This window comes from Bombus vosnesenskii, unplaced genomic scaffold (assembly GCF_011952255.1).
Source record: "Bombus vosnesenskii isolate JDL3184/JDL3185 unplaced genomic scaffold, Bvos_JDL3184-5_v1.1 scf7180000013293, whole genome shotgun sequence".
In the NCBI taxonomy this organism is placed as follows: domain Eukaryota; kingdom Metazoa; phylum Arthropoda; class Insecta; order Hymenoptera; family Apidae; genus Bombus; species Bombus vosnesenskii.
The window spans coordinates 591,045-604,063 of record NW_022882944.1 but is presented as its reverse complement, the minus strand read 5'-3'; the positions used below and the strand labels follow the sequence as shown (position 1 = coordinate 604,063).

Sequence of the window (13,019 nt, the reverse complement as noted above, 5' to 3'; positions counted from 1 at the left end):
GGTATTTGCCGATGTACGCGTTCCCGGTTAACGAGATAGAAGGACAGAATTTCCACACGTTTCATACTGAAATTTATCAACGCGTATTGACAACGAGGTGTCGTCGTCGTCCTGACGCCTTTTCAAAACGCCCTCCTTCGTAGCCTCGTAGCTTACAGGTCCACGCACATTCCATTCTTAGGTTTCTCGGTTAAGCGTCGCTTTAAACGGACGTATCTTCAATCGTGTGTAATTAATAGGTAGCCTAACCCCCGGAACAAGCCGAATCGTGACATATCAATCGAGCAACTACGGCGGCAGGACCGTTTCATTATCGAGTCTGGAGCAAGGGTTGCTCTTTCTCTCGAAAAGTCCCCGTGGCATAAAGAACGGGAGTCCGCGGAAGTGTGCGTGTCGAGTTCAGTGGCGTCGGATTAGCTTGCAGCTAGTTATGATTAGAGGAGACAGTTGGCCCTCCACCGGACTACTTCATATTCGAATGCTGATCGGCGGCAGGCGAGCGTAGCCCAAGCATGTCGGTGTTTCGGTGGAAAGGGGGCGGCGATAATACGCACTGACAGCCGCGCACCCTCGACAACCCGGTCGCTGGGGGGTCACGAGTGAAAGGAAGGGCGGATGGGTGCCGTACGAGAAAAGAAAAACATATACAACAACCCGATAGAATGAGCATCGCATGCGCCGACGCTTGTTCCCTCTTCTGCCGGCTTGTGCGCGCAGAATTACCCACTGATGTTATAATCCTCTCGTGTTACGCCATCGCACATGCTGTCCTGTAAGCAATACATTGTTTTTTTTCTTCTGTCTCTCTACCGAACGCGCCTCTTTTTGCCTGTTACGTTCCCCCCGCGACGGTTTATGACGCCAAATCTATCGGAACCCATATGCACACTTTGCCGCCGTGAACGAGAGACACGGTGTCGCCTGTTCCGTTGTATACCGATCGGTGTACACTGCGACAAGTCTTTGTCGAATCGAGACAACCGGAATTAACGAACGATCGACGTAACGATAGCGTTACCTCGGTGCGAATGAACGTCGCCAAAGAATCGAGCACATCGACGACGAGTGACCAACACGAGGTGACAGCTGTACTCGCAGCTTTGTTTTAAAATCGTCAGTCGAGAGTTTAAAGTCTCATTCGCCGACGCTTTGTATCGCCCATATATCGTTGCGTTTTATTACGATAAGACGAGTCATGATTTATGCTTACTTTACACGTGGCTCAAGCTACTACAAATAGCAGAGTTGGTAACAATGTTAAACGTTATCGGTGTTTCAGGTACTTGGTAGCAGGTGGATTGGTAGACCGAGTGTTTCGTCACAGTCGAGCTCTGATCGAAACCGACTTTTTCGTGGACCAGGACCACGAATCGCCAGTCTTGTCGTCGTCGTACGATCTACTTTATCGCATCTGTTGCCATTTAAAGAAATCAACGGATCAAGACGTGGGGAATATTCACGAGGGCAACAACAACGTCGAGCAGACCAACGTCGAGTCGCACCTTCTCTCGACGCTGGCCTCGGCCGAAGCTGCGGGCGCGATCGGTGCACTTTACGCTGCTGTTGCACTCACACCGCAAAATCAGAAAGGATCCTCTCCGACCCCTAATCAGATTACGGTATCCCAGCCTATGAGGATTCTGATCGTTCGCAGCCTTAGGCTACTTAAATCGATCGCAGGGCTGAACATTCAGAAATTACAGGTAGGTGTACCTCGACGTATCTTTTAACCTGTTACTGTATGTTTTGTCCTTTCGAGTATTTTCAGTAGCATAAAATTTGTGCAGGTAAAATTCGCTTTAACAACGTAGACTCGAAAGAAACATCGATCGAAAGTGGTTCATCAAATACGTACGAAAAGCCTGTCTATTTGTTTTAAAAGGGAACGATGAAAAGTATCGTGCGAGTGTTAACAAGCGAGGAAAGTTTAACTTTATCCGTTTCCCTGACCAATAGGACACGACGTTTAATTAATTAACCACCGTTTGATGTAGGGGAAAAGACAAAGGATCCGCAATTAACTCCTTCGCTTTGTCTCACGTATCAACTGTAACCTTTATTTTAACTGCACTCTTTATCTTATACCAACTGCAAACTTTGAAAATGTAGTTTCATCCTATCGATCAAACGGCGTTAATCTATCGTTTCGATTAGCGTTGATCTAAGTCTCGAGAAAGTGAAATTTTCCATGGCTGCAGAGATTAACGAAATTTTATGCGGAAAGTAAACTTGGATCGTTGTTCTCTCGATCACCGTATCCTCTTTATTAGATCGAGTACCGCAGAAAGTGCAATAGAGATATTATATGTATATATCGCGTGTCGTAGGGGTTCGCCTGTCAAGATAGAAAGGTCTCCCGTGTAGTCTGCAATGGTCGAACCACGAATTGAATCGAATGCTCGCGCCCCACAAAAACCATAAGGGCTATCCAATGTCCCATTGGAGAGCCTGCTGAGTCTCATGGGGCACCGCCTCGATTATCCTTGTGGTCCACGCAGCCGGCGTTTGTCGAAAAACCAACGTTTATTATCTATTCTCTTTGACTTTCTGACAACCAAGTCTGGCTGTTCTTTAATCTCCGCGGGAGTCTGTCTCTTGTTGCGTTTCAAAGAGATCCGTCTCTTTGCGTAGAGGCGATGGTTTAAGAATATTTCCCGATACGTCCGACGTCTATCAATCGCCTAATCGCGCGATCGTTTTGGAACCAAGTTCCGTGAAGATTTTGAACAAATTCTCCCAGTTAGACTGCAGACAATTTCTTTCAGAGCGCAAATCTTCTGATTTCAGAATCTCCTAGGAGCGGAAGGTACCAACCTGCAATGGCGACTGATAGCTAGTCATGTGATAACCCGATTATCACGAGATCCAATATCGCACAAGTCGGAAATTGGATCTGCGCAGAACACTAGTGGTACTTACATCCTGTCAGAACTGTTCCAGGTTCTGGGATATTTTGCAGTTAACAACCCGGAAAATCAGGTAAGCCTGCGCTCCGAAAGTGTTCTCCGAATTAAAGTCATTTCGCGCAATTTCCACGACGTACGTGTTTCTTAGCGTGTAACACTAGGCGAAATAAATTCTTCAAGCTCGTAAACACGTTGAACGTCTACCAACGAGCTCGTTGCAATCTCGAGCTCGATTCTGAGAAAGTTTTCAAGATCATCCGCGGAACCGCAACGATTCCGCCGCATCCCCGAGCCGGGGCAGAAAGCAAAGCTGGTAACACGCATAAATCGTGTAACGAGACCGTCGTTGCCCCGGATGGTCCCCTCGCAATTCACCAGCCGAATCGGCCGGCAGTTAAAGGTTAAAAGCGTTTTTCCGCTAGTTTCCCCGTCCCATATCGGATGCACTTTCGGCAGGCAAGCGCAGACAAGCAGCGGTCCTTCTTAAAAAAGGCGGCGAAAGACGAATGCGCGACGTCGTCGGTGCACTCAACGCTACACATCCCGATGCATCCAGCACGCGCTGGATTGATGCACCCTCCTTGCCGGCTCGGCGCGGCCCGGCGCGGCTCGGCGCTGCGCGGCTGCTCGGGGCTGACGTATGGAATGGAACCGAGTAAATATATCTTAACTGCATTCGGCCGTATATTGATGGGAGGTCCGCTGAGTGTGTTGTGTCTAACAGCTTCTTCCTTCTTCGTCGCGTGTTGCGGGCCGCATTTCACGCGAATGTACCGGGTGACTCGATCGCCCATTCCGCGAGTTGATGGATGATGGCTCGTCGTGGTCCGGTTGGTTTTCGTTCGTTGGCGCTCGCTACACTCGCCGTGGATCCCGGATAAATACTCCACGTGTCACCGATCGATATTTTCATCGATAAATCGCGGTACTGGGATTTACTGGCAGAGTGGCGAGACGTTTCCGCTTGTTCCATGTAAACGATATATTCTCCTCCTTCGTGCGTCGAATGGCGCGGATACCCAAGGAACGATGTTTCGTGAAAAATATAGATTTAATTCGTTACTCGACAGAGTTGTGTACGCGTGATATTTGTGGATCGTTTGGTAAAATAAAGAGTTGCTCGGAGATTTTACGAATACCCGTTGAGATGTTTACATTACAGACGCACTCTAACTACTTCGAACGAGATGCTTCTTCAATGGACTTCTAAGTTAAGACTACTCTTCTTCTTTTGATGCTCGATCGATCTATCCCCGAATTTAAAATCATCTCCTCGTTGAATACTCGATCGGATTTTCCTTTTAGAAACAACGTGTAGATTCGTGTTTGTTTTCATCTTTCCGTGCTACTTCTTAAACAGACTGCAGACTGCATTAACAGGGAACGCTCTGTATGAATGGAAAAAAGAATATATCACAACGTCCTAGGTTTCACAGGTTCCAGTTTCTTAGAATTCGAATTTCAAGATTCAGAATATAGATTTCGGGAAACAAACTTCATCGAGCATCTTCGATGTCGTAACTTTCAGCTTCCTCTGTGTTCGTGAAAACATGCTGTCATTTTGTCGCTGCATATCAGTTAATCGTCTTCTCTGAATTCCTCCCGAATATTCTTGTAGCCGGTACAATTTATTTCTGCCTGTTTCAGTAACTTTATTGCCAAGTTCGTGAGCAAACGACAAACACGCGCGCCTAACTTTCAAGACTAGTTCCGTACAGCTTTGTGAGTCTATAATTATTCGAACGGTTACGAATTTAAGGTAGGCTACTTTTCACTGTTACCACGAATATTTCCTAATACCTATGCTATTTCAAGTTACTTTAAATAATAATCTCGTCAAAGATATTGCTTTAAATATCCGATGGTTGTCTCTAAGATACGAAATTATACTCGACTCTGACAAAAGCAAAGGGTAGCTTTCGGTTAACGAGAATTCTATAGCAGGAAAAGCAGGTATCTCTAGATAGAGATTGCCGGTTGAACGTTTTTCCCTCGTATTCATCGAGATATTTCTAGTCACGGAACAGACTACACGTGGAAATATGTGGCGCCTTGGAGAACGTCGCGTCGCCACGTCCTTCCTTTCTGCGCGACTATCGAACCTCGTTTTTGAGATATCGGCCTCTCGGAAATCACCGAAGTATTCGATCCATGCTGAAGGATATCGAGAAGGAACGACTAGCTAAGATTAGACCCCATAGGTACAAAGCGCTTCTCGAGCATTTCGACGCGACAACCTTCGCCTATCGTCAGCCTAATTGTTCTGCTTAGAGGACTCCTTTCCCTCTATTTTTAGTCGCCCTTCGAGATATCAGGTAAAAATGCACCGCCGTCAAGAGCAGAGGAATTGGAAGGCTTGTGACTCGTACGAAGGCTTCTAACGAACCGTATAAACGACCGAGCACTTTTTTTGTATTAGGGCGAATTTTCCAGTCAAGCGTTCTGTACTTGTTATCCAAGCAGTTTGCTCACGGCCTTTTAAATACGATAAAAATACGTAGGATTCACGATCGTCGTAAATCTAGTTGGCGGTTTTATGCCGCGTAAAAATGATCTTTTAAAATAACGCACAAAATGGTACGCGGAGGAAAAAGTTTCACCATAGAGTAGCGCGTAATTTATCGGTGCAGTGTATCCTTCGCTTGACGTAATATAAAATTACAAAGCGATACACTCGTTGACAACTTATTTTTGACAAGTTTCAGCGAAAGCGATAATATATACGTAATAAAAAATACACGTAATAAAAATTGGCAAAATCATCGACGAACATTTTCCATCGAATCGCTTTGATCATCGTTCGTCGGTTTACCTTTGAAACGTCGTAAAACGGTGAGATCTTGAAAACGGATTATCAGCGCGTTCACCTGATCGAAATGCACACTTGGCGAATGGTCGGAGCATTACCAGAGGGTACGCGTGTAACGAGGGACGTAGGTGAGGAAATAAAAATTCGTAATGTGGGTACTTCCTGCAGGAGACCTTTTCACAGGTGCACAAACCTGTTCGAAGACACTCGTTGAACCGCAGATGTACGTCGCGACGTTCTCTTGTTCCTGGAACAAGAACTTGCCGTGTACCGACACCTGGATTATATAGGTGTGTTGTTTCCCACGATGTTTAAGGAAATTCATGATCTCGCGGCACATTCGGCCCGCCGTAACTGATCATCTTCGTTCTGTGTAACGACCGTGAACATACCTGTTAGCTAGTAGCTTCATGTGGGTGTTTTGCAATGGAAAACCAATCGTACGGCGGACCCGTCTGTTTGAAAGAATCGATTTGGCTATTCTCGTAGTTAACCGTTTGTGAATTCGATCGTAACGTTTGAAATCTGTTGCAGTTGGTACTTCAATCGGTTGGAGCAGGACCAAGCGTTCTTCAGCAACTGTGTACTCTTCCATTTCCGTTCTACGGTGCTCCAGGATTGACGTCATATATTTTCCCGACACTCTTGGCAGCCACGCATCAAAATCCGGAGGCTACAGCAGTCCTGTCTTGCGAATTATCTTATCAGGTAAATCTCGTTTTCTTCAAAGAGACTTTTTACCGGTATCTCTCTTTTCAAATTATCGAAATTACCAAAATTTTATGAAATTTTAACTCAACTTGATACCTCTGATATTTTTCGTCTGACAAATTCTTAACACGGGATAAGCGAAAGAGAAAATTACAAACAAACCAAATGAACGTTCTATTTCACAGCTGCTGGAGGAGTACAGAAATTCGGACGATGGTAAGCTAAATCCGTTGGTCCGTTTGCTGAAGGACTCGGTTGATCCATAATCGTCCCGATTACGATTCGATTAGTTCGTTTAAGTTTCTTCAAGTATCTTCGTTACACGCGATGAACTTCGTGGACGTAGTTAACCGCAGGATCATCGTTTCTATTCCGTTCGAGGAAGGTTCGGGGAACAGTTTTGAGAAAATTGTCGTTACGTACGTCCATCGTTGAAAAGCTGTCTCGAGGCTGGTACTCGACATTGTAACGTATTTATACCGAATGCACGTGCTATTACATACACGGAGGGTAACTGTAAAAATTCGAATCGAATTGGCGAAGAGACTAGGAGGCTAAATTTTTACCACGATCCTGTCACTTTCAACAGCCGACCAATCGAAGGGTTTGTTTTGCAGAAAGCGATAATTGCGAAGAAATGCATTTGAATGCATCTTTTTTTTTTTTTTTTTTTATTCCTTTAAACGTCATTCGGGCGTTCAACTTTCAATCGCTATTGCGAAAATCAATAATGCTGTTAACGATCTTCGATTCGTGAGTTCTCCTCGACGTCATAAACGCTTATCTTTAACGCATAGCGTAGAATTCTCGAAACGTTTATGCAAATGGAAAATTTCGTACGATAAGCGTATATGCTTGTTATCGAAAGTCGTTGATGCATTGCACGCGTTCAAATCACTTCTATAATGTTTCTTTACTTTATGCTCGCGTCTGTGATAGTTTCTTCTGCTCGCATGCGTATTCTAATGAAATTCTAACGTTCGCGACGTGATATGCGGCACAAGCTACGAAGTTCAAAAATGAAAGGGAGAATCTTTGTTTTCTTAATTATTATAGTTTCATCGCATTGAAATTCCATTTCCGTGATTGTTATGTATCAAAGCTTGCCGATTATTTTAGCAGCGCTTTCAACATACAGCTTCGACGGTCTTCCTATTTTATATAGAAATAAATGAAATGTAAATAGCGACGAAAACGTTCGAAAATATGTGCTTTTCTACCTGCGTACGAATTATAATTTCTCTCTGTGTAATTTGCTGATCTCTAGATCGATAAATGAAGTAGCAGATTTTTTCGTGATCGAGTCTTTGCTTCCTTTTTTGCGATCATTTCAGTTCTTCTAGTCGTTCAACAATGACACTCTCTAGTCTTAGGCTTTTTCCCTACGGACATCATTTACAACGTGATAGAATCATACTTTACACAGCTTTTCTGTTTGCGTTGTTAATCATCTTTTTCTTTGTATCCGTGTGACTTAAGGTTACATCACACGACAAAAATGGTAAACGTTTATTTTTATAAATATTATTTTCTTCCTTCCCGTAACTTCTCGGTTGTTAGTTCTAAGATATTTATTTCGGTTGTTTCTCGAGGCAAATCGTTTCTAAAATACCAAATGACGAACAAATTTCGTTAATATATTATTTTTGGATATTCGTTACGAATAGAAGTTCATTTGTTTCTGTACAAAAACTCTTCGGTTCCCTTTCAATTTCGTGATGGACGCACGTAAGCAAACAATTTTCATGCTTCAGACATCGTCGTTGATATTACCACTTTACTTGGTAAATATAATTGATATTAATTGTACAATCGTGAGTTAGAATTATCCGTTAAGAAAGTAAACTGATTATTTCTGATTTCGCTATTTCACCGTGTAATCGTTCGCTATTGCGTCGAAGATACAAAACTCGGCAAGTCCGTTTCGCTCGCAACGTTAACGAAGTGTAAGCTAGCGAAATACTCGTTGCCGTGTTTTCGCAAATTCTCTCCACCTGTCGCGAAATATTCGACGTTTCAAAAGAAAACTCGTCAACCTTTTCGTTTTCGTTGCGTCATCGTTGCAACGATTTCCGAACGGATATTCAACCGAAACATTTCACGGGACATTAAAACGATTAAAAACGTGCTTTCATTCCCGTGTTCCCAATTACAGTCGTTCATGCATTTTTAGTCAAACAGCGTAATTGCCGTTGAAAACTGCTAGAGAAAAAAAGAAAAAAAAAAGGATCAGGTGGAAACGAGTTTAAAACGGACTTGCGTGTTTTTGAATCTAGTCCGGTCAGCGATTCGCAGGCTTTATAACCTTACGATCGTAATTATATTTGTACGTTTAGTACGTAGCGTATACTTGTTTCTCTCGTTTTCACGCGTGCCAATAATTCGTGCAAATGAACGTGTCTTTTGAACGGGCCTTTTAAACGTTTTTAGCTGTCGTGCAATGGTCGAGCTACGACTCGTTAGAATTAGAATAACGTATCTCCGTGCGTATGTGAAACCACGTGAACCGTACCGAGTCGGTACAAATTTCTGCTCTTTTTACTCCGTAAAATGTGCCAAACACAGTAGTCGATCGAGCTAACGGCAAAAAATAAAAAAAGAAAAAAGGAAGAAAGAGGGGGAGAGCAGGAAGAAGCTCGAGAGGCAAGAAAAAGACGTTTGAGAAACTGAAGATACATTCTTGGACATTAGTATTGTCATATATCGGCATCTTTGACACACTTTACATTGTAAAAATGCAGAAATTTCTGTGCTTTAAGGCGCACATCCTTTTTCCTGCTTCGTTTCGTTGAGATGAAGATTGTCACAGGAGTTATATGACGCAAGGATACGTGGCGATGGTTCTCAGTTTCGTTACGACTTTTTACCACGATAGTTTTCTCGCAACTCGGCCGCAACAAATAAACGAATAACAAAAAGACGATAAACAGATCGCGTTATAGCTAACTGGGAACCACCGGTTTAAAAAATTCGTAAAGTTTCTTTAGCAGAGAGAATTTTTAGGATAACATGTGCTCTCGCTTCGTTATTTAGCGGCAACCATACTTTTCGCGAGTCTCGCATAAACGCGTGTACGTATTTAATCAAGATTGATTATATATGATAAATGTTTATTTATAAGAAATCGAAGGTATATTTTAATTTAAGTATACCAGCAACGCATTCAGCGCTACACAATTTCCTTCTTTTTTTTTTTATTTATCGTTGTTTATCTCTATTTACGCGTTTTACTTGCTGTCTTCTTTTGTTGTTTTTCTTTTTTTTTTTTTTTGCTTCAACCATTACTCGTTTTCTTCTTTGTTTATACCTCGCTTCTTCTCTGGTACATTCTCTATTTCCAACGACAATTATTTCGAGAAAATTCAAATTTGAAGGAATAAGATGCGAAAACCTTTGATACTTCGTAAGACAACACGTACATTCCATTCCACTACGCATACGACTAAAAATTCATATCGAAATATCTAAAGTATCCGTGACTCGAGTCTATTATTTTAAAAGTTATCAATGAACGTTGTAATTTTTTTAGTTGCAACGAGTAGAAGATCTTCCAAACATGGTACAAGATCCCGTTTCCCAGAAATACGGGAACGAAACTCGACAGCCAAGAGTCTGTTATTTATTAATGATGTTATTGCAGTCGTATTGTGACGCTGAATGGGTTGATATAAAATATTTATCTATATTACAAATGCAACGTGCTCTTCGAATAGATATTTATTTCACAACGATATGAATTTATCATAGTGCAATGTAAGATTATTTATTATCGAAAGGAGAAGGACGAAAGTGAGTACTTATAAAAAGGTACAGGTTTTCGTGGGTGCAGCGAACGCACTTGTGCAATGTCCTGCCAATGCAATTAATATTCAAGTATTATATATATATTATATATACTGTATACATATATTTAGCGAATATTTAACTCTGTATTAAAGAAGGCAAGGATCGCGTAGGTTAACGCTATGATGTAACTTTTGCGTAAAAGTTTTGTAGCTCAACGGCTACATTGAAAAATCTTATTTACAAAAGAAAACGTGGAAACACACACACACAGTTGCCCCTATCTATTCTTCTTTTCATGTTTTCGTCGACTCTATTACGATTTATCGCGTTGATTTTTCAATCGACGGAAATCAAAAGTTTCGTTTCAACTTTCGATAAAGTTGATTTAATTTTCGTCATACAGGTAGATCCGAAGACGTTGTAATTCGTTTAAATATGTTTCGTTTAAAGCCAGATTATTGTAAGTCGTTACAGAAAGAGATAATTGAACCTTCCGCGATGTTGGACGTGAGAGGTTGAATTTTATAGAACGACAAAGTTTTATACGAAATTCGACGTATGTATAATAAATAATCCTGCAATAAATTTTACAAGCTTGAATAGCTAGAAATAGGACCACTTTTTGGTCGCCGTTTGTTCGAGGAAGGAATGAACGTGTTATTTGCGCCTGAAAAAAATCTCTTATAGAATTTATTTTGTATACGATCGACGATAAGATGAAGAAACATTTAAGGTACACTGCAAAATTATCGCCGATTAAATGGCGCTTATGCGACGATACGTGTACAAAATCAAGTTACATTGTAAAATATTTCTTCCTTTTTTTTAGAATTTCTCTTTGTCTTTTTAAATCGATACCGATGTTTCTACAATATAACAAACGCGTCAAGTATACCTCCTTACTTTGCCTATCTATAAGACGATCAAACGATCAAAACTGGTGAAACGTTTGTCGTTTTCAGTCTTAAATATCGTGTTCGTTCCTGTTGATCGATACGACGAGCGTTGAAAATCGTCGAGAAAGAAGAAGAAAAGTAAAACGAACGTTATTTTATCATCGCTGAAAACTAACGTCTAAGGGAAGATTATTCTAATCAGAGTACTCGCGTGCCGTTTATATTTTCGAAGTAATTTAGCTCGATCGTCCCACGTAATGATACTCTTTCTTGTAAGCAATCTATGTAAAACTATGGTTCGGCGTTACGATACAAACTGAAAAGGAGAAAGCAGGAACAGATTGCGCGTAATACGAAGCGCGTACTTGGCCGACGCTGCGCGGCTGTACGAAAATTTCACGATCGATCGTTCGCGATTCCATGCCTGTTCACCTCGTTCGCCACGACGCGTTGCGATTAACTCGCTGATCGGTCGAAGAAACAGAGGTCGAACGTACGCTTTGTAAGATTCGCTAGAGGTAGGAACGAAACTGAAACTAATAAATTTCGACGAAGAAACTTTATCGTTTGTTCTTAAATAACCTCGTGCTTTCTCCCTTCCTTAGCAGCCACTAAATCCTCTAAACGAACATTTTGTCCCGTAACTTTTAAAGAGATACGTATTTCCTCGCGAGTGTATCCTTTAAAATAATCTTCCAATCGTTCCTTTGCCTTTTTACCCAAGCAATCATCTCGTTCTTTCTAACGAACGTTTCCAGCAATTTTACAGCGAATGTTACGTCTCTCCTATAACGTTCTGTCCAGTCCAGGTTACGATTACTCTGCCTGCGAGTTGAACGTTATCGGTCAAGTACAATGCCACTTTGCCACAATTTTTGGTAATCGCGTGGAACGCTAACTGGCGCCGCGTGACTTTAAGTTCGCCGTCTAAACGAACATTAATAGAAACATGCTGCGTCATTAGAACACGGTCTGTCATTTGCTTATTATCCACCTGTCGAAACGCGATACGAGGCCGTCACTTGGCTGGAGCTCGGTTAACAAAGTCCACGGAAATAGCGCCTTATTTCGACGTTAAAAGGAAATGAAATGGAGCCGTGGACGAACGGATAGGGCAAGACTTTATCGGTGTACCGCGTGCCGAAATTATCGTAATATTACGTATTTTTATTCGACGCATTTGTCGATCGGTTGATCGACTCGCTAAGTAGGAACGACGCGACGTCATCACGGGCCAACAACGCGAAGACACTGCTGCTTACGCGTGTGCACCGAAACGGGCCGCGCACGAATGACGTATGGAGTGCATAGGGTAATCTTTTTTCCGGAGCGTTTTAGCGCGCCGGGGTCTCCACTTTTTCCCCGAGCGTAATCTATAGGCGCACTTAATACAGCTGCTCGTCCGAACAACTTCCCCGCAGCCTCTTTTTCCTCCTCTCGTCGCGCCGCGTTCTCGCGCTTTCCTCGTCGTCTCTGTCTCCTCTGCGTCTCTTGTACGCTCCGCTGTCTCTGGGAAAAAGAGGGACCAAGGGAAAAAGAGAGCGTCAGCTTCCACTTAGCGGCACCGTACGATATATCACGCTCGGTCGCTTTTACCCTGTAAATTGTGGAACCGCGTTTCGCGTACAACTATACGCAGCCACGTGCAGCGACGCTGTTTTCGTCGCTGTCGAGGAAGGAGCTTCGCTCTTCGCGAGCAAGAAGCAACGAGAGTACAGGGATCATCGATGATGTTTCGTACGTTGCTCGGGTCCACCAAACGTTAAAATTATACCAATTGGCGTACACGTGTTAATCTGCTTCGACGACAAAAGCGCAAGATTATCGTTACTCGCTCCATCGTTGGTTACTTCGTTTCATTAAGCTTAGAGATCGTAAACGCGACTGTTAACGACGACCAATCGTCTATTT

The 13,019-nt window shown here is 42.6% G+C and overlaps 1 protein-coding gene across 2 annotated transcripts in view; it reads left to right on the top strand.

Annotated features, from left to right (window-relative positions):
* LOC117232813 (S phase cyclin A-associated protein in the endoplasmic reticulum) overlaps positions 1-8,651 on the top strand; it is a 29,199-nt gene extending 20,548 nt beyond the window's left edge. For both annotated transcript variants that reach the window (XM_033492482.1, XM_033492483.1), the window contains exons 12-15: positions 1,280-1,703; positions 2,788-2,979; positions 6,250-6,423; positions 6,612-8,651. In XM_033492482.1, the coding sequence (XP_033348373.1) occupies positions 1,280-1,703; positions 2,788-2,979; positions 6,250-6,423; positions 6,612-6,692 (871 nt within the window). In that variant the 3' untranslated portion in view covers positions 6,693-8,651. The remainder of the gene's footprint in view (positions 1-1,279; positions 1,704-2,787; positions 2,980-6,249; positions 6,424-6,611) is intronic.
* The last annotated feature ends 4,368 nt before the right edge of the window (positions 8,652-13,019 follow it).